Source organism: Acipenser ruthenus, chromosome 3, assembly GCF_902713425.1.
Source record: "Acipenser ruthenus chromosome 3, fAciRut3.2 maternal haplotype, whole genome shotgun sequence".
Taxonomy (NCBI): Eukaryota; Metazoa; Chordata; class Actinopteri; order Acipenseriformes; family Acipenseridae; genus Acipenser; species Acipenser ruthenus.
This window is the reverse complement of record NC_081191.1, coordinates 37,059,420-37,080,239: the sequence shown is the minus strand read 5'-3', so window position 1 is coordinate 37,080,239 and position 20,820 is coordinate 37,059,420. Positions and strand designations below refer to the sequence as shown.

General features: G+C 38.3%; 1 protein-coding gene across 3 annotated transcripts in view; it reads left to right on the top strand.

Annotated features, from left to right (window-relative positions):
- The window catches only part of LOC117435506 (F-box/LRR-repeat protein 2), an 89,178-nt gene extending 70,487 nt beyond the window's left edge, over positions 1 to 18,691 (top strand). For 2 of the 3 annotated variants that reach the window (XM_034058755.3, XM_059012883.1), the window contains 6 exons: positions 572 to 702; positions 1,916 to 1,976; positions 2,069 to 2,113; positions 7,469 to 7,525; positions 8,851 to 9,063; positions 9,234 to 9,445. In XM_034058755.3, the coding sequence (XP_033914646.1) occupies positions 572 to 702; positions 1,916 to 1,976; positions 2,069 to 2,113; positions 7,469 to 7,525; positions 8,851 to 9,063; positions 9,234 to 9,341 (615 nt within the window). In that variant the 3' untranslated portion in view covers positions 9,342 to 9,445. Of the gene's footprint in view, positions 1 to 571; positions 703 to 1,915; positions 1,977 to 2,068; positions 2,114 to 7,468; positions 7,526 to 8,850; positions 9,064 to 9,233; positions 9,446 to 13,164 lie in introns of those variants that run through there. The other variant, XM_059012882.1, reaches the window with a different exon arrangement.
- The last annotated feature ends 2,129 nt before the right edge of the window (positions 18,692 to 20,820 follow it).

Sequence of the window (20,820 nt, the reverse complement as noted above, 5' to 3'; positions counted from 1 at the left end):
AAGCAGAGTGGCAATAATAGACATATAAAGGATACATGTTTTACTGTTCATGTGATATTTGTGATGGACTGAGATCAAACAGACGTAAACAGATTTTACTTCCAATGCTATACAAATACAAAACGCAATCTTTCCTCCTCACTGAGAACCATGCCTTGGAGTCCTGGGTTCGGATCCAGATTGGGTCACAAGTGAAATGTGTGTGGTGGCTTAGGGGTCAGTTTTGATCAACCTCTACCCCGCGGGGCTAACGCCCCCCCTTAATTGTATTTTCTGTCTTGTGGTTATCCCGATATTCCCCCGAAAAATAGGTGCTTGATGTAATCCAAGAGGATTTATCAATGTTATAAAATCCAGCTGAGGCTTGTCCCGATGGGATATCCCCACACAATGTGCCATAGCTGGCAGTGCTGGCTTGGGAGAAATCAACAACCTTAAGCCTTGAGATTCAGTTTAAGAATTTCTCATTTAAGAATACCTCTTCTGACCACTTCATCTGTTTTTTTGCATATGTTTAAACTAAAATCTAATAGTGTTTTTAACACATGTGTATTCCTTTTACAATTTGTAGCTGGTCTCAGATGAAGGATTAGTAAGTTTATGCAGAGGATGCCATAAACTTGAAATTCTGTGTCTCTCCGGGTGTTCAAACATCACTGATGCTTCCCTGACAGCCCTTGGGTTCAACTGCCCCAGACTCAAGTAAGTACTCGCCAGGACGGTACAGGATGTGTGTCAGTCTAAAATGGTGCAGACGTCTTACAGTATTGCTGTAGTAGCCCCCTGGGCTAACACAGGCACTGCCTTATCTGGAAGAACCCCCAACCTCCATTGATTCAAGCCACGAGACATTGGAGCTCTAGGTAAAGATCTAAGCCTAAAAAATAATCTAAAAAAAAAAAAAAAAAATGGTAAGAAAATCATAATGTGTTTTCTTTTTCATAAGCAACCATTTAAAGGTTCAGTCCCAACTGGCTTGTATTTTTATATGATGTTGATTCTGCCAGTCTTGCTGTAATGTCATTAAAAAAAATTAAAAAATGGAAGATTGCAATACAGCAAGAGTAAATGTCCTTGTAACACATTCAGATGTCGTTGGATCCTGGCTAGGGGATCCCTTTATTTTATCACATGTGCCTCTGCTGTAATTGAGCTTTGTGTAGATGTAGGGAGGAACGAGTCTTCTTGTACATCTGTGTATCATCTGAGTTGCCAGTTACCCACAAGCATGAAGCTTATAAGCCGTGTAGTTTAAGTGTTGAAATCTGTCTGAACCAGTGAGTGTGAATTTGAGGGATTGCCGGAACACTGACAACAGCTGTCATGTCTCCAGTCCTTTGACATAGATGGAAATATCAACCTTAACTTCCTTTGCTTTCTACTTTTTTGGATTCATAATTTAGCTCTTTATTGTGAGAACACTGCAGGGAAAAAAAATAAATCTTGCATTATTTGTACTGATTTATAAACAAGTAAAGAAAGGATATGAAATCTCTCAAGGGGGGTGGAATATTTAGCACCGTCTAAAGAGATAGCTGTTTGATGAAACAGTTGACCAGAGAGTGTGAAAGGGTGTTTGGGAGAGCTCAGGGCTTCTCATTGCATTGATAAGAAGGTCCCTTCATTTAAACAGCAGCTTTGTATATCAATAATTCCATTGTCTAAATGCAAAAACACTCTCAAAGTCTGTGAATCCAAAGTTTATTAGACAGCAACCTCACATGCTCTTGAGTGTTCTTGCTTACATCAGTTCACACTGTAGCTGTCAGAAAGGAATGATTTAAATGGGTTCAATCAATGACATCACAATAGCAGTGAGCTATAATTCAGACACTAAAGAATAAAGAGATCTCAAGTCAGGACATTGGAAATGGGCTTGCTTTTTTTGTGGTTTTTTTTTTTTTTTTTTTTTTAGAATTCTTGAGGGTGCAAGATGTTCCCATTTGACAGACGCTGGTTTCACAGTTTTAGCCAGGGTAAGTAAAATTTTTGTGCTGCAGTGCACACATTATGGTTTCATATTAAAATTACAAGTTTCTAACCAGCCAGGATATGTGTTTTGTTTCAGAATTGTCATGAGCTGGAGAAGATGGATTTAGAAGAATGTATTCTGGTGAGAAGTAATACAAGAATATATGTAAAAGAAAAGGATTGGTTTGATTTCCATTACACGAGAGTAGATGTTAAAACTTCATGCTGATTTGAACTCGGCTCTCGCCAAGATTAGCACCAACTAAGACGTAGCTTTACAGTAAACTAATGTGATCCATATGTGTCTCCATCCATTTACGTTTCCTTCCATATGATGATGTAGTTATCCTTCTGTCTGGTGTTAATGGCTGAAGTGTAATGCTGGCTCCAGGGATTAGCTTATTAAACTGTTTCTATCAGAAAACACGTAGGAATTAAACATAATGACACATCACATGCCTGGTAGATAATGTTAGTAGATGTGCATTATGTGTAGAGCCATGTGTTTTTCACAAATACGAAATAAAACCAAATGCAACATATAAAATGAAAAATCATTATAAAGCAAACAGAATTACATTTTTAAATTGCGAGGTTTATACTAAAAGTACTTTAAATAAATACTTGCAATAGACATGGTCTGAAAGCAAAAGGAATCTCTGACTAGCACTTGTGCAAATGTATAAATTGAAGCGAGTCATTTGGGAATTCAAATTGTGATGGAAGAGAAGAGACATTTGTTTCTAAAATGCCTAACCCGCGCATAACAATTAAACAACGCTGCAATGAATTTGAGCATGAGGGGATGTATGCAGCTTACTGTGACAAAATAATGATGTGCAGATTTTGCAACTGTCGGCTGGAATGGGAGTCGAAAGACGCCGTCGTTAAGCATTAGCTGTTAATTGCTTTTGGGGAAAATATGGCTTGTTTGCTTGTATTTTGTATTAGTATGCTCATTCTTTGTTTTATTTCAAGTCATGCAAACTTTGCACTGAAGCAAATGCTGTTTTGGTTTTGAATGATTTTGAATGAATGAATCTGCTTTTCTTAGTGTTTAAATACTGAGAAACCCCAAGCTTGTTGTATACTGCTTCAGTGCAATGGGATTGAAATACAATTCCTATCGTTTATTTAAATGGGTAGATTGCTGTATGTGCAATTATTATGACAACCCCACAATAGGAGGGCAGTATATATATTGTAAAACGATTACACTCACTTGAGTTCGTTGCCCCTTTAAGAATGGACCCGGCACACAGAAATGGATTTTTTAAAGCGCGTTTGCGCAATTTTTTTAATAAACAGGAACAAACAAAATACAACAAATCAAAATAACACCTAGCTCTTCTTGAGCACTAACTCGACTTACAGGAAACACCCTGACTAACGCGGGACAGCTAAGCTGTTTACCCGTCTTTACAAACACACTGGTTTAAACAGCACTTACTTTCTCTTCTCTTGGCTACTCGGAGACAGCGCACCTACTGCCTCCTTCCACCCAGCAGCCCCGAGCAGACTGCTTGCACTCCTTTTAAACTCCCGCACCTGGGCTTAATTTCTAATAACGCCCAGGTGCGGAAGACAATTAACAATAAAACAATTAAAGCAAACAATTGAAACAATAAAGCAATACAAAACGGTGCATACCCACATGTTTTTTCCTTGCAGGGAGGTTTTAACCCCCTCCCTGCCGTCTCTCACAACCCGCTATATTACATATCCCCCCCCTTGTCTTTCCAAGACACCGGCCATGAGACGGCCACCTCCTCCCCTAAAACATAACCACCCACCCTCGAGTCCATAAATGTCAATTTTCGCCCTCCTCCACGGGCGAACTCGAGGGTGGATCGGTCCACGTCCTGGGTCAGCCAGGTAGGGACCGCGCACCAGCGACGAGGGACCCCACCGGTTCGTCAGGGGCGACCGGCACGACAACCGGGGCACTGGAGGCTGCAGTAGCGGGCAGAGGTCTGCAGCTGGGACCCAGTGCAGCGACGTCCGGTCAGCAAGGGGGAGCGACGTAGCGACCAGGGGGAGCGTACGCGACGTCTGGGAGCAGCACAGCGACGTCTTAATGTCCGGGAGGAGCGGAGCAGGGGACCAGGTGGAGAACTGTGCCCGATCCTGCCGACTCCTGGGCTCCAGGTCAAGTGAAGGGAGGTCCAGGCTAACCGACAGGGTGTCCAGGAGCAAGGGGTGAGGGACTGGACGCAGCGACACCGGACTGGACCGTAGGGGTGGTGGTCGGGGCTGTGGTGGAGGTACGCTCGACACCTCCTCCCTAGGCTCCGGAAGCGGCAGCTCCTCCCCTCTGGGCTCTGGCAGCGGCAGCTCCTCCCCTCTGGGCTCTGGCAGCGGCAGCTCCTCCCCTCTGGGCTCTGGCAGCGGCAGCTCCTCCCCTCTGGGCTCTGGCAGCGGCAGCTCCTCCCCTCTGGGCTCTGGCAGCGGCAGCTCCTCCCCTCTGGGCTCTGGCAGCGGCAGCTCCTCCCCTCTGGGCTCTGGCAGCGGCAGCTCCTCCCCTCTGGGCTCTGGCAGCGGCAGCTCCTCCCCTCTGGGCTCCGGCAGCGGCAGCTCCTCCCCTCTGGGCTCTGGCAGCGGCAGCTCCTCCCCTCTGGGCTCTGGAAGCAGCAGCTCCTCCCCTCTGGGCTCTGGGGACGGTAGCTCCCACTTTTGTAGCAGCCGCTCCAGTTCCGTTGGCTCCCGCTCTTGTATTCTCAACGGGGCCCCGCCCAGCTCCTGTCTCTGCCTCTCCATCTTCTTAATCTGCTCCACCTGAGCAGCGGTGTTTTTATTGAACATCTCAATTAAGTCTTTAAAATCCATTTGGGTCTCCAGGGGCGCCCACAATCGCTGCCACCAAATGTAAAAGGTTTAACCCCACTCGGGTTCGTTGCCCCTTTAAGAATGGACCCGGCACACAGAAATGGATTTTTTAAAGCGCGTTTGCGCAATTTTTTTAATAAACAGGAACAAACAAAATACAACAAATCAAAATAACACCTAGCTCTTCTTGAGCACTAACTCGACTTACAGGAAACACCCTGACTAACGCGGGACAGCTAAGCTGTTTACCCGTCTTTACAAACACACTGGTTTAAACAGCACTTACTTTCTCTTCTCTTGGCTACTCGGAGACAGCGCACCTACTGCCTCCTTCCACTCAACAGCCCCGAGCAGACTGCTTGCACTCCTTTTAAACTCCCGCACCTGGGCTTAATTTCTAATAACGCCCAGGTGCGGAAGACAATTAACAATAAAACAATTAAAGCAAACAATTGAAACAATAAAGCAATACAAAACGGTGCATACCCACATGTTTTTTCCTTGCAGGGAGGTTTTAACCCCCTCCCTGCCGTCTCTCACAACCCGCTATATTACAATATATATATATATATATATATATATATATATATATATATATATATATATATATATATATATATATATATTGTAATATAGCGGGTTGTGAGAGACGGCAGGGAGGGGGTTAAAACCTCCCTGCAAAGAGGAAAAAAAAAAAAAAAAAAAAAAAAGTGAAAATGCACCTTTTTGTTTGATTTGTGTTGCTTTATTGTTCCATTTAATTTGCTAATTGTTTTATTGTTTAGTTTAATTGTTTTATTATTAATTATCATCCGCACCTGGGCATTATTGGAAATTAGGCCCAGGTGCGGGGTTTAAAAGGAGAGCAGGCAGTCTGCTCGGGGCTGCTAAGGAGGAGGCGGCAGAAGGGAGTGCTCTGCTTCCTGGCAGTCCCGAGATAAAAAAAGGTATAGTGCAAACCTGTGTGGTTAAGTTTTGTGAAGACGGGAAAACAGCTTAGCTGTCCCGTGTTAGGAAGGGTCCTGAAAGTTGAGTTAACGCTCCAAGAGGAGCTAGGTGTTTGTTTTGCTTTGTATTTATTTTGTTTGTGTTTATTAAAAAAAAATAGCGCAAACGCGCTGTAAATCCAATTTCTGTCTGCTGGGTCAAGTTCTTAAAGGGGCAACGAACGCAAGTGAGTGCAATCGTTTTACAATATATATATATATTTTTTATTTGATCTTATTGTATTTTTATAGAGGGCATGGGCAGTATTTACTGTAAATAGGCAGTTGATTAAAAAGAGTGGGGGGACTGTACATTACCATTACTGCTGCTAATGAGAAATTATGGTAACTAAATTATTTTTCTGTGTGAAGTCTGTTTGTTAAAATGTAATGTTTAATAAAAAAAAATGTTTGTCACGGGGCTCTAATTATGTGCCTTGTATACAATACCTGGAGCTGTTAGCCATAAAGAGTTAATTCAGAGATTTATAGAAGTTTGAAAGGTGCCTGTATATCTGTTTCTGAACAAGAACCCAAACACTGAATGCAGTGCACAGGGAGTTAATCTGTAGTGTTGAACTCCATACACACCACTGTTATTAATACAAGTGTTGTTTTTCAATCACTATTGTTATTATTAGGCTTCCAAGCTGCCTTGGGAAGCCTATTGTTATTGTAAAGATATATATTTTTTTATATTGTCGTTTTTCCTCCCAAAACATTAAACTGCTCCTGTTCGCACGCGCTATTGCGCTCCTGCGTCAACCAAGATGGCGGCCTGATGCATTTTTTGGAAAAACCTTTCAAAATCTTCTTCTTGGGAACCGGTAAACAGGCATATGTCATCAGCAACCAAGCCCGCTTCAAGTTTGCGAAGAAGTTGCTGCGATGAATTTTACTATCAAAATGGCTGCCTCCAAATTCGCCAAAGCACACCCCAAACATCAAACTGCTTCTGTTTGCAAACCGTTTAACCAACTAACTCTTAACTTGGTAGGCGTCATCTTGGGGACAATGGAATTCAAATATGGCAAAATGGTGTTCTTTCGTAAAGCAAGATGACGGCCAGACCTACATTTCGTTCTTAAATTTAAAACCGCTTCAGTTGAACGCAGGTTTAGTTGATTAACTCCAAAGTTGACAAGCATCATCCCTGTGTCAATACAATTGACTTTTTCAAAAATGGTGTTTGTACGTAAACCAATATGGCCACCTGACGCATTTCTTTAAAAGCTTTTGAAATCTCCGGTCAAATGTAAAACTAGCTCCTTACAAAGTGTAGATAGGTTAATGGTTACTATAGAACACAGATAGGATACCTTGATCATGACCTTTGACCTCTCCATAAGGTTAAATGTAAAATTAGCTTATAACTCCTTACAGTGTGTAGATAGGGTTATGGTTACTAAGGTGTTTAAAGTTATAAAGCATCGGGCGATAATGAACTAATGCAGTATTTTGAATTGAAACCGCTCCATAAAACTGATCTGTTGCTGACACTTGTGCTGCAATGCTACAGCTTGCCAAAATGTCCTACTGGTACTGAGCTTGGAAGCCGTAAAACTGCCTGGCAGTTCTAGTTGTTGTTGTTATTGTTGTTATTATTATTATTATTAGCATGCTACCTGGTTGGAGACGCTTGTCTTTCTAATACAGGGCTCCTCCCTCTCATCTGTCTTCCACAGGTCACCGATAACACTCTTGTCCAGCTCTCTATTCACTGTCCTAGACTCCAGGCTCTGGTGAGTTTTCTCTCTCCTCTTATTTGTGCTCTTAGTAACATTTTTAAAAGTCAATTTCCCGCTTTTCATTGACAATTTCATTAAATAATTGATGCCATCAAGTACTTGATTCATGACAACAAATATGTAATAAACTGGGCTTTTACCATAAGTGGCATACACATCTAGGTGGAAGGGGCCCACCTTTAAATGTGTAAATGCCTCTGTTTAGTTTACAGTTATAAACGTTTAGAAAGCCTGTAAACTATAAACGAACATTAAGCAGCTGATGTATTGTTGTGTTACATTGCAATCGCCTACTGACTGACTGGCACTCCTGTTCATTATTAAAGAACCTAACTTTTTTTTTCAGCAAAGACGGGCTGTAGATTTGTTTTTCTTTACATACTGGTACTTGTGTGCCAGCGCTGGTGTACAATCGCTTGTTGAGAAACTAGAGAGTCAGTAATGCACATAACAGGACTTGGCTTCCTGCCAAAAGAATACTGTACAGTGTACATTTCCTCACTACATGGAACAAGAGACAATAGAGAAAGAAAGCAGTCGACATTCAATTGAGAGTTGTTATTTATATACAGTAACAAACCTCTAACCTTATATCACCAATAATACTAAATGAATGTTATCTATTCAACCTCAGAAGCACATGTGTGCAAATAACTTCTATTTATGTATCTATTTTTACTAACTTACTGTATTATATGTGAAGTAATGTTTAACATCCAGTTGAAAAGTAATTGGTTTATATATATAATAATGTACATACATACATACATGTGACAGGGTAGCATCACGGACCCGAAGACCGAAAGCTGTAGTTTTAAGCGTGTATGCACACGTTTATTAAGCAAAATACAGGCACAAAATAAACTGGCACGAGGGCCAAAACAAAAGGTTAAACAAAACAAAACTATACAGGCTAGACATTTGCCTTCACTATAAAGTTTGCAAAAATCACAGCACAAACACTCACCCCAAATTCCTCCAACAAACAGAGGATTTCTCCTTCCTTTTAGACAGGTGGCCACTCCCCAATTAGCAATTACCTAGTTGGGGAATGGCCACGCCCCATTGTTGGCAGGGACAGATTTAACCCCATCCCTGCCAACCTTACATTCCCACACATACACTATATACATTAAGGGCTTTTGCCCTGCCACAATACTGTACCAGTATTTTTTGGGCCCGCCCATTATTGAAACATTTCAGTTTACTGCAGGTAGTATACACAGCCTTATCTGGGTGTAGAAAAAAAAGTGTGTTACTTTTCATGCATGTAGCACATCATTTGTGAATACATTTTAAAGTAAGCCGCTGTGTTTCAGAGTTTATCTCACTGTGAGCTCATCACGGATGACGGTATCCGCCACCTCAGTAACAGCACCTGCGGACACGAGCGGCTGCAGGTGGTGGAGCTGGACAACTGTCCCCTGATCACTGACGTCACCCTGGAGCACCTGAAGAGCTGCCCCAATCTGGAGAGGATTGAGCTGTACGACTGCCAGCAGGTGACCCGCGTGGGAATCAAGAGGATCCGGGTAAGGGGAAGGGCTTCGCCAAGGCATTGAGTAAGACTTCTAGTCAAAACATTTCTCATTGAACTTTGAGTATTTCAAAATTGTACACATTGAGCGTTTTAATAGTTATGAATATTTTACCAGAGCTGTCCAACCTTTGTTTTTCTTTTTTTGTTTTGTTTTTTTTGCAGGCACACCTGCCAGAGATCAAGGTTCATGCCTACTTCGCCCCTGTCACCCCTCCTCCCTCAGTGGGCGGCAGCGGCCAGCGCCTCTGCAGATGCTGCATCATTCTTTGACAGTGGACTCCCTGGAGCAGATCTGTGTAACATATACTGTTAGTGTGAATGATGATCATTATAACGCTGATAATCTGAAAGCTCCCAGATCTGGGAGTCGGGGGGGGGGGGGGGGGGGGATGGATTTATGGCTCCCACATCTGAGGGGAAAGGAGGAGAAAACCCTTGCAGAGGTATTGCAATGAGTCTCGGACCCTTGCAGAGGTCACTACGATGTGCTACATTTGGAAGGGAGGGGTGGGGGGAGACCATAGCAGACCAAAAAGATAGCGAGCGAGTCTGTGTGGAGGAGAAAACAAATAAGCAATTTCTCATGGTTTATCGGTCAATGCTTCCATTTCAATAAGTCTGTATTTAACTTAAGTCCAAGTACCCCTTTGTGTTATTGTGTCCCTTAAGGTAATGTAACAATAATGTGGTACTGAAGCAGCAGCACAGAACTGGACAGTACGTTTGTAATGTGGTGTGTGAAACAATTTACATGTTTTGGTTAAAGATGGGTGGGATGGATCGAGATTTCTGGGAGCAAGGCAAAAGTAACAGCTCTAAGAAATAAGCTACCCAAATAGCTCTGTGATTTGAATTATTGTTATTTTTTTTTTTTTTTTTTATGTGAGGCTGCATTTTTTTGTTTTTTTTTAAACACAACATGCATTTTCAATATTAACACCTGGAATAAAGCTTAAGTGCAATATTAATATTTTATTTCTCAAAGAAGTAATCAGTTTAATATATAAAAAAAGAATAATCACAGAATGATTCAACTGGCAACTGATGTCTTTTCTTTATGAAACAGGACTAGTGAAGTGCATATATATATATATATATATATATATATATATATAAAATTAGGGCTGTCAGTTTATCGCAGTTAACTTCTATGATTAACATTTTAATTTTTTGGGAGAATTTTTTTAACGCACGTTAATCGCACTCCTGTTTTGTCCCTCTTGGCATACCGTAATTCATTTCCTGCGGCACCATTTTAGTGCATGCCAGGACTGAATGAGTGTAGTCATCATTAGAATATAAAATTAATAACGGAACTGCATTATCTAGTAAAGCACTCAAACTGAAGGACTGGGACGTTTATTTTATTTTGTTTACTTTCTGACGGTTCATTAGTTAGAAAGAGGGTTACTTGTACCTACTGTCAAAGCGAGTTCCAGTATCACAGATGTGCATCTAGTCTGCTGTACCACCTGCGTGCTAAACATGCTTTCACTTCTCAAAATACACTCTAGTAGTTTTTCTGCTACAGACAACAAATGAAGCCTGTCAGTTTCGACAGAGTACTTTTAGAAATTCAGAATTGCTGCAAACCCATGAATCAAGCAAAGTATGATACTTATATAGTATAACCAGTGTTGTTGGATAGCTAGCGACTGCAGACCTGTTAACATTGTAGCTTTGTTTTATTTCAATAACCACATATTTTAAACAATATTATTAACAATTATGGAGGATATAACTCTTACGCAGTGAATATTTTGTTTTATTTAGGTTTTGATAATTTATTATTATTATTATTATTATTATTATTATTATTATTATTAATAGCATCAGTAATAAAGCAAACTTAAATGAGTGTTGCAGTAATTGTATCAATTAAATATGCGATTAAAACCAAGATTAACTGAGATTCATTTTTTTTATCTCAAGATTAATGGCAATTTATTTAATTGCTTGACAGCCCTAATATATATATATATATATATATATATATATATATATATATATACATATATATATATATATAAGGATAGCTCTAATTAATAGATTACTCAGACTGACCGATTAACACTATGTAACACAATTTTTGTTCCTGGGTAGTAAGTGTTATTTCCTAATTGCTTATGCCTCAAAAGTATAGAAAATGGCTATTATTCCCCACAAACTTTGCTTTTGTGACCAGGACAGTGATATTTTGAAATGTACCTATTTCCAATGAGAAAACGGGCGAATTTGTGTCTTTTTGTTCACATAAAGTCAGAAAAAAACAACATTTGAATCCAAATTAACATGTATTTATACTAAAGTAATACAAAAATGACTACAAAAGATTTAGAAGTGAGTAGTTTTTCGAGATTTCTGGTTACAGGCGATTCCGATTGGTCACATTGTGGCAGAAGCAGAGCCCATCTTGACGGGTGAAGAAGCTGGAAAAAGGTTGGTGACGCTCCCTCTGATCTGCGACTTGCACACTTTCATCCAACAAGTTCCACTGCTTGAGCCTAGACGTCAAAAGCTCGGCATTGGACTTGGTGAGACCAAGATCTCTAATCAAGTCGTTGAGGTCTTTTTGGTTGGGGTAGTATGGGTTTCTCTCCTCAGCTCCACCTCTGAAATTGTCATCTGGATCTACAACGTCTTCCTCGCTCTCTGACTTGCTGCTCTCTTCTAAAGACGGCTGCTCTCTCTCCGGAGGAGTGGGTACGGGGAGCTCATGTCAGTGTGGCACCGGGGCGATGGATGAAGGAAGGTCCAGATACGTGATAGCAGGTGCATTCTTGCCAGTCCGACGTTTGGAAGGGTCCACCATGCAGAAGTAGCAGTTGCTTGAGTGGTCAGTGGGTTCCCGCCAAATTCTTGGGATAGCGAACTTCATGGCTCTCTTTTCCCCTCTGTACCATCCTACAAAAATACATTTATTTCACCCATGACTAATGTGTAAGAGATTCTCGCAACATTTTTCGTATATGATATATTTTTTCAATAACATTGAAAATTGTAAAACATTTTAAAATGAAAAACTTTTACAATTTTAAAAATTAACAAATTTTATAACAAAATTCTGAGCAACAATTGTCCATCTTACCTTCCAGAGTTTTTTTGCAGTGCTCGCAGGTGAAATGAGGTGCCCAGGGTTCGTCTTGATCCCCGACAGGCATGCCGAAATATGCCTTGTAGGCCTCACACATCTTAGCAGATGCTTCCACGGAGTACTTTTTCGCTCTTGCCTTGATAAATTGTCCGCAGACATAGCAAAATGCGCCTGCCGGATGCTTGCAGCCTCTTGATGCCATCTCAGAAAAATGCAGATATGTATCCACTTAGGCAGCTGGAACTAAACTGAACTGGTGGGCTGTATTTATACTACTATTTATATTACTGGAAAGTTCTAGAAGTTACTCCAAGTTTACTCAGCACTGAATCTATCTGGAATGTTCTGGAAAATCGGTAAATTTCAAAATATCACTGTCCTGGTCACAAAAGCAAAGTTTGTGGGGAATAATAGCCATTTTCTATACTTTTGAGGCATAAGCAATTAGGAAATAACACTTACTACCCAGGAACCAAAAAAAAAAAAAAAACTGTTACACGGTGTTAATCAACTACAGTTGATCGCAGATTAATTTGTTTTACAATTTAATCATGCAGAATTTAATTTTTGTATATAAAATAAAATAAACCAATTGAAGATCTGCATTTTCTCCTCGGCTTTCCAGTTATAAGTGAGCGGAGGTAGGACATAAACAGTTGAAGGTCTTTAGTAGGTTTAACCAATGGGAGAGTCAAAGATCTGCCCAGGTTTTACAGCTGCCCAATCATTAGTGAGCAGAGGCGGGACATAAATATGCCTGGGTAGGGCGTAAGAATAGCTGAATTTCGCATGATATTGCTTTATTATAGAGACCATTATTGAGAATTATATTGAGAACTTAAAAGTAATTTGAAATATTACTTTGAACAAATTAAAAATAAATAAATAAATCATAAGACAGCTGAGACATTGTAGTCGATTTGGTTACGAATCAATTTTCAAGAAGAACTTTCTCAGAATAAATTGAGGTATACACCACAAATGCCTTCTCTTACACAGGAAAAACCTTTGGACAGACCTGGATTGATGTTCAACTGGATGAGCAGAAGCATAGGGATACAATACATCACAATGAGCAAGTAAGAAGTGAAGTGATTTTTAAAACCCAAAAAGTAATGACTAAAGCTAAGGTTTGCAATTTTAGAAAAGCAAACTATGAAGGTATGAAACAGAGACTAACAGAAGTAGATTGGAGTAAAATAGAGAAAACATCCACAGAAAAAGGATGGCTGTTTTTTAAAAATGTAGTACTAGAGGTGCAAAAGAATTACATCCCAAAAGTAAACAAATCCTAAATCTAAAACAAAATGGTTTTATAGATCAATTAAAAAAAATATTCAGCCAAAAAAGGCACTTTACAGAGCGTTTAAAAAGGACCAAAAACAAAGTACATAGAAAGAGTCCTTGAAACTGCAAACACAAGTCAAAAAGGAAGTTAGAAAGGCCAAGAGAGAGATTGAAATCAACATTGCTAAGGGGGTTAAAACCAATTCCAAAATGTTTTTCCAATATTATAACAGCAAGAGAACTTTCAAAGAGGAGGTTAAATGTCTAAGAGACACAAATGGCAAAATCATATATTAAATGATTACTTTTCACAGTTTTTTACAAAGGAGGACACGGACAACATGCCCCACGTGTCAACCTTTTCCTATCCAGTTTTAAATAACAGGCAGAAGTGTTAAAGGGACTAGGAGCTCTTAAAAGAAACAAATCCCCTGGGCCGGATGAGATCCTCCCAATAGTACTCAAATAAATGAAAGAAGTTATTTACAAAAAGCTAACCATGATCATGCAACTTTTGACACGGGTTGTAGCGACAGACTGGAAAATTGCAAACGTAATACCGATCCACAAAAAGGGAGACAAAACCGAACCAAGTAACTACAGACCAATAAGCCTGACTTCTATTATATGTAAACTTATGGAAACTATAATAAGATCCAAAATGGAAAATTGCCTATATGGTAAAAATATCCTGGGAGACAGTCAGCATGGTTTCAGGAAAGGGAGATCGTGTCTAACTAACCTGCTTGATTTTTTTGAGGATGCAACATCGACAATGGATAATTGCAAAGCATATGACATGGTTTATTTAGATTTCCAGAAAGCTTTTGACAAAGTCCAGCATAGAAGATTAATTCTCAAACTGAACGCAGTAGGGATTCAAGGAAATGCATGCACATGGATTAGGGAGTGGTTAACATGTAGAAAACAGAAAGTACTGATTAGAGGAGAAACCTCAAAATGGAGCGAGGTAACCAGTGGTGTACCACAGGGATCAGTATTAGGTCCTCTGCTATTCCTAATCTACATTAATGATTTAGATTCTGGTATAGTAAGCAAACTTGTTAAAATTAAATTAAAATTAAAATAGGAGGAGTGGCAAATACTGTTGCAGCAGCAAAGGTCATTCAAAATGATCTGGACAGCATTCAGAACTGGGCAGACACATGGCAAATGACATTTAATAGAGAAAAGTGTAAAGTACTGCACGCAGGCAATAAAAATATGCATTATAAATATCATATGGGAGATAATGAAATTGAAGAAGGGATCTATGAAAAACCTAGGAGTTTATGTTGACTCAGAAATGTCTTCATCTAGACAATGTGGGGAAGCTATAAAAAAGGCCAACAAGATGCTCAGATATATTGTGAGAAGTGTTGAATTTAAATCAAGGGAAGTAATGTTAAAACTTTACAATGCATTAGTAAGACCTCATCTAGAATATTGTGTTCAGTTCTGGTCACCTTGTTAAAAAAGGATATTGCTGCTCTAGAAAGAGTGCAAAGAAGAGCGACCAGAATTATCCCGGGTTTAAAAGGCATGTCGTATGCAGACAGGTTAAAAGAAATGAATCTATTCAGTCTTGAACAAAGAAGACTACGCGGCGATTTGATTCAACCATTCAAAATCCTAAAAGGTATAGACAGTGTCGACCCAGGGGACTTTTTTTTACCTGAAAGTCACAAATGGAGATTAGATAAAGGGGCATTCAGAACAGAAAATAGGAGGCACTTTTTTACACAGAGAATTGTGAGGGTCTGGAACCAACTCCCCAGTAATGTTGTTGCAGCTGACAGCCTGGGATCCTTCAAGAAGCTGCTTGATGAGATTCTGGGATCAATAAGCTACTAACAACCAAATGAGCAAGATGGGCCAAATGGCCTCCTCTCATTTGTAAACATTCTTATATACTCGTCAATTCCAAAATTGAAATTATGACTGGTAGCTGTTAATTTAAAAAAAGGATACTGCTGGAACGGTATTTGTTCAGTACAGAAAAGGCAATATGGAACAGGACTGGCTACAGCAATCTAGGATGCCTATCGAATTCAGCACAAAAACATGAGCGTTCCCAAAGTCACATGTGAACCACTGTAACTCAAAGCCTTTGGACAAACCCGGACTGATGTTCAACTGGATGAGCAGAAGCGTAGGGATACAATACATCACAGTGACAATTAAAACGCTTAATTGATTCTGTTGTTTACCTTGGCAAGCAAGAACTGGCATTGAGAAGGCACCAATTCCTCAAATAGAGGTAATTATGTGGAATTATCTCCTCTGATTTCTGACTACGACAGCATGTTACGCAATCACTTATCAATACCCACAGTATTCTCAGGTACCTCTAACAAGACTCAGAACGGCTGAATCTCTTCGGTGCCTCAGGTTCTGCTAGATGCAGAAGTAGTACAGGAAGGAAGCCAAGTATGTAGCTATAATGGTAGATTAAACAACCGTGTTTTTAGGTATGTGACTGACAGTGGCCCAAAAGAACGGTTGTTCTGTGAAAATGTGTTACATTTACTAAAATAATAATAATAATAATAATAATAATAATAATAATAATAATAATAATGCTTTTAAAAGACCAAATTCCCATTGGGATTATTATTATTTTTTTTTTTTTTTTAGATTCTATTGATTTTTTAGTATTAATATGCAGGGCAGCCGCTATAATATCATTACCTTTATTAAAAATGTGCACAGATGAATCTACCGATAAAACATTTTAATCGATTGACAGCCGTAATATATATATATATATATATATATATATATATATATATATATATATATATAGTACTGTGCAAAAGTTTTAGGCAGATGTGAAAAAATGCTGTAAAGTAAGAATGCTTTCAAAAATAGACATGTTAATAGTGGATATTTCAGGGTTTTTTTTTATTTTTCTTAAAAATATTTTCCAACATAAAACCAATGTCATCTTACAATAATTGATTTTGAGTTTCAGTGTTTTAAAATAAAATATCAAACAGAACGAAATTTCAATGTACCATTTGTAATTCAGTAATATGAGAGAATTGGTCAGGGGTCTGAATACTTTTACAAAGCACTGTGTGTGTGTGTGTGTGTGTGTGTATATATATATATATATATATATATATATATATATATATATATATATATATATATATATATACACACTGTATATAGATGAATGAATGTCAACTTGCCTGCAACTATTAGGATATTTAAACAAACATATATTTAAAAATCAAGGCACACTACAGTATATTCATATATTTATAGTTTTTTTATATACACTTTAATGAAGTAGAGGTAACAGCAATGCTCCTTGTAACAGCCCTGGACTTGGGCTTCAGCTGTACCCTATACAGAACTATTATTTCCAGACCTTAATTTAGCAGTTAAGTAACATTTCCACAAAACTGAGAATATTTTACAACATTAGTCTTCAGGAAGTACGATAGGGATGCTGACAAGTTTTCACAGTGTTTTTTTAAAAAATTGGTAAGCATGTAAAGAAGTCGCTATTCAGCAAACAGTGCTGCGCATTACTGCAATAAGAGAGTCTTCTGCACCCAACAAGAAAGCAGCTTTTTAAAAATGATCATCAATTCTTTCTGAATATAGAAACAGTTATTTTCATAAATGATTGCTTCCATTAAACTTTGGTTATGGATTTTGCTTCTGTGTTTCGTCACTAGTAGACCAAGGTCAGCCTTCCTGTTTTTGTTTTCATTTTGAACCTCTGATATTACAAAGACATTTGGGTGTAAAAGAGTAGGAATTGCAGGTGTGCTCCCCTGTTGGACTCCTGGCTACTTGAAGTGTATTACTACATGTGTTAGTGCTATGCAATCTGATGCTATAGCCAGAGAATAAAAACTAACAGTACTTTTTTTTTCTACAGCTCATGAAAACCGATACTTTAATAATCTTTAAAAACATGCCTTCATTGAAATGCAAAAGTGACTATAAAATGCATAATTGAATCGCACTTGTTCTAAGATGTGGCATGTTCTTAAACTCAAATCAAATTTATCAACAATAATGTACTGTAAGGGTGGTTAAGGGCTCTAACCCTTTGCATTATTTTGGGTGTAACCGAACAACCTTTTGTGGTCATATCTGCTTAAGAAATCTGTTTCTTTGTTAGCAAAGCACTGTTGTTTTTTCTTTCCTTTTTCTTTCCCTGAAAGAATACCTGTCGCTAAACTCCCAAATACCTTGGGCAGACAGTACTTGATTAAATATAAAAAATATATGCCAACGTTACTGATGTTTACAGAGTGTTAACACTGAGAGTGCATTTTGCTCCTTTTCATCGGTACTAATGCTCTCTGTAGGAAAGTGATTTAACATAACCTTTTATGTTAAAAATAAGGTGATTGATAGTCAAATTGCTCTGGCTGTTACTATAATAGAAAGTTAATTGAATAAATATTGTTATCATAAACGATTTGTGTTTTATATGTACTCCTTTTAATCTTTTTTTAAAGCTGCACTTCTCTGTTAAACATTGGTTTTATTCTCTATTGGGAAGACAGTAGATCTGATATAAAGAGGCCTGATGGTAGCATTTTAGTTTACAGGTGCTTACTGCATAGATTGCTTATGTTTTGCAATCTCTATGGGTGATTCTGGAGAGCCTCCTTACTGCAGATTTTCACCCTTAACTGTCTCCTGCACAAATTATATAGAGACAGTAATCACTGGGAAATGGTCACATATCAGTCATATATTTTGACAAAGTCATAAAATCTGAGTAAAACCGAGAAAAATGTTTTTGTTTTTGTCTAGTAGACAAAATAAATTTAAAGGAGAAAAATCCATGTTACTGTTGCAAAATGCAAACAATTTGAGTGAACCAGTGAAATGGAAATCAATTGCCTCTATCATTGCACAGTAGATTCCCAGATTTTTCCATTCTCAATAAAATTAGCACAGACAAGGACTGGGTCTTGTGACCGATGGATTGGAACATTGGCACAGAAACGCAGATGAGATGAAGGTAAAAAAAAAAAAAAAGCTGTGCCTTGGTCTAATTTAAAACAAGGAAAAATATAATGAGAATCAGGTATCCTAATATGTGTGCCAGTGGAAAGTATCTTGTACAGATCTGGAGACTGCACCTGGTCAATGTATTGACAATAAAGACACAGTGTACCTACAAGTTTATACAGTCAGCACTCGGATATACAACGTTTTACCGTCCTTGTATTAAGAAACAATTCAATCCCCATTATATATATATATATGTAACAAATCAATGCACTTGCCCGTCACCGGTTTTCTGATACAAAGCCCATCTCTTTAGTGTTACAATCTATTTAATTATCCGTGACAGCCCAGGTTTTTTTTTTTTTTTTTTTTTTTTTCCTCGTGTGTATATATATTCTGCAATTTTGAATACTGACTTTGGATACTGTTTTAATTCTGGAAACTGTTTTTATCTTTTGCTAAATTGCATTACCTTTTAAAGATTTACGCAGTTCTGTGCATGGGTAACATTTTGATTTCATTTTGCTGTTGGGTTGTTAATGTGGAATTTTACATACTGCTACAATACGTACCGGATTTAAAAGTATGTACTGTATTACAGTCCACGTGTCCACAGTCGTCTCTTTTGGCAAGTGATATTTTCAGAATCATATCGTTGTGAATTACAATACTTCTGAAAATATAGTACTGTACCAACAAAACCAACTACAGTACATCTAAATGGAAGCCTACTTATTTTAAAACACAGTCCTTTCAGCTATGTATTTTTGACATTGGAACAGGCCAAAATGAAATAATCAGATATGTGTCACTCTCTTTTAATCATCAATGAAGTCATAGGGTCGGATATGCAAGTGCTGACTGTAAAGAACTATAATAAATACAATGCAGTTATAATATACATGAAAAGGCAGACTTTGTTCACAAGTTATTATTTATTTCCTAGCAGACACCCTTATCCAGAGCGACTTACAATTGTTACAAGATATCACATTATTTTTACATACAATTACCCATTTATACAGTTGGGTTTTTACTGGACCTTACTCAAGGATACAGCAGCAATGTCCTCCACCTGGGATTGAACCCATGACCCTCCGGTCAAAAGTCCAGAGCCCTAACCACTACTCCACACTGCTGCTGAATTCTCCAAAGGAAGTCTTCAGCTGCAGACAGTGGGTATATTCAATGGATCTAAAAAATCTAAAAAGTGTTTTTTTTACTGGATTTGTACTAATTAAAAAGGTTTATGAAATGTTTAATTGGTATGCATTTTGATTTTGTTGCGTTCTGTGTTGGCCAAAGTTGGCCCTTTTGTGCCCCCTCGTTTATGAACAAATGTTATACAACATAATGTTGTGCTGCAGATTGGATTGCAGACTGCAGATAGAACTGATAGCAGCACCAGTTTGATATTGGAACAAGATCAGTTAGGAGTTTTAAAGTCTGGTTTCATGCTGCCGATGTGGCATCAGTGTGAAACGATCTGGTTTAAATTCAGTAATATACTGTTTCCAGACTGTGAAAGACTATCATGAGCTGTGTCTCTGTATGACCAATTTGCAAATTCATTGCATTCTTTCTTCAACTATTTGCGACTGTAAGATAAAAAAAGAACTCATGCTCTCTCAAGTTTACTTTGGAATGCTAACTTTCCATAACAACAAACTGGCCAGCCATCTCCAAGCAACACTGAAAATGTTTTGCTGCAAGTACAGCTTGTAATATGATACAGTGCATATGGAAAGCAAGCAACAATCAATATGGGACTAGATCTTTTAGGATGTTGTCTACCCTTTTTATAACTCAATATTCCTATGAAAAGTAAGTGAATGTGTAATTGTGTGCGAGGTCTGCAGTCCTTCTAAAGAGGTAAGCAACAGGATGCAACCTGTTTATGGAGCGATGTTAAAAAACAAGATAAACCCAAATTACACCTAAAACTAAAAAAAAATAACCTGTAAAATTAAAACAAAAAGGAAATTGTATAAATTACATATTATATATAAAATCTGTATTACAGTGAAAATCTTTTAATGCGATCATGCTTGAAAAAAAGAGAATGACATTTATTATTTCAATTATGGTTGATTCAATTAACTAGTGATTCTATTAGGTGGGTTTCACAGTATTTTTTTTTTTTTGTATTGTTATCAGTGTTATGACATGTTTGTGCCTGACTGTTGTGGAAAACCCCTGTGCTCCACTAATACCCTCCAATTGACAACCTACACAAACTGTTGGCAGTTTTAACTGTTAATGTATCTGTTTTAATATAAAAGAAAGATCACTTACCTGTTGTAGTGATGGTTGTCGGGTTCACTGAGTATTAACTGATGTCCACTTCAAAAAAAAATATCCGATTTAAACTTGGTTATA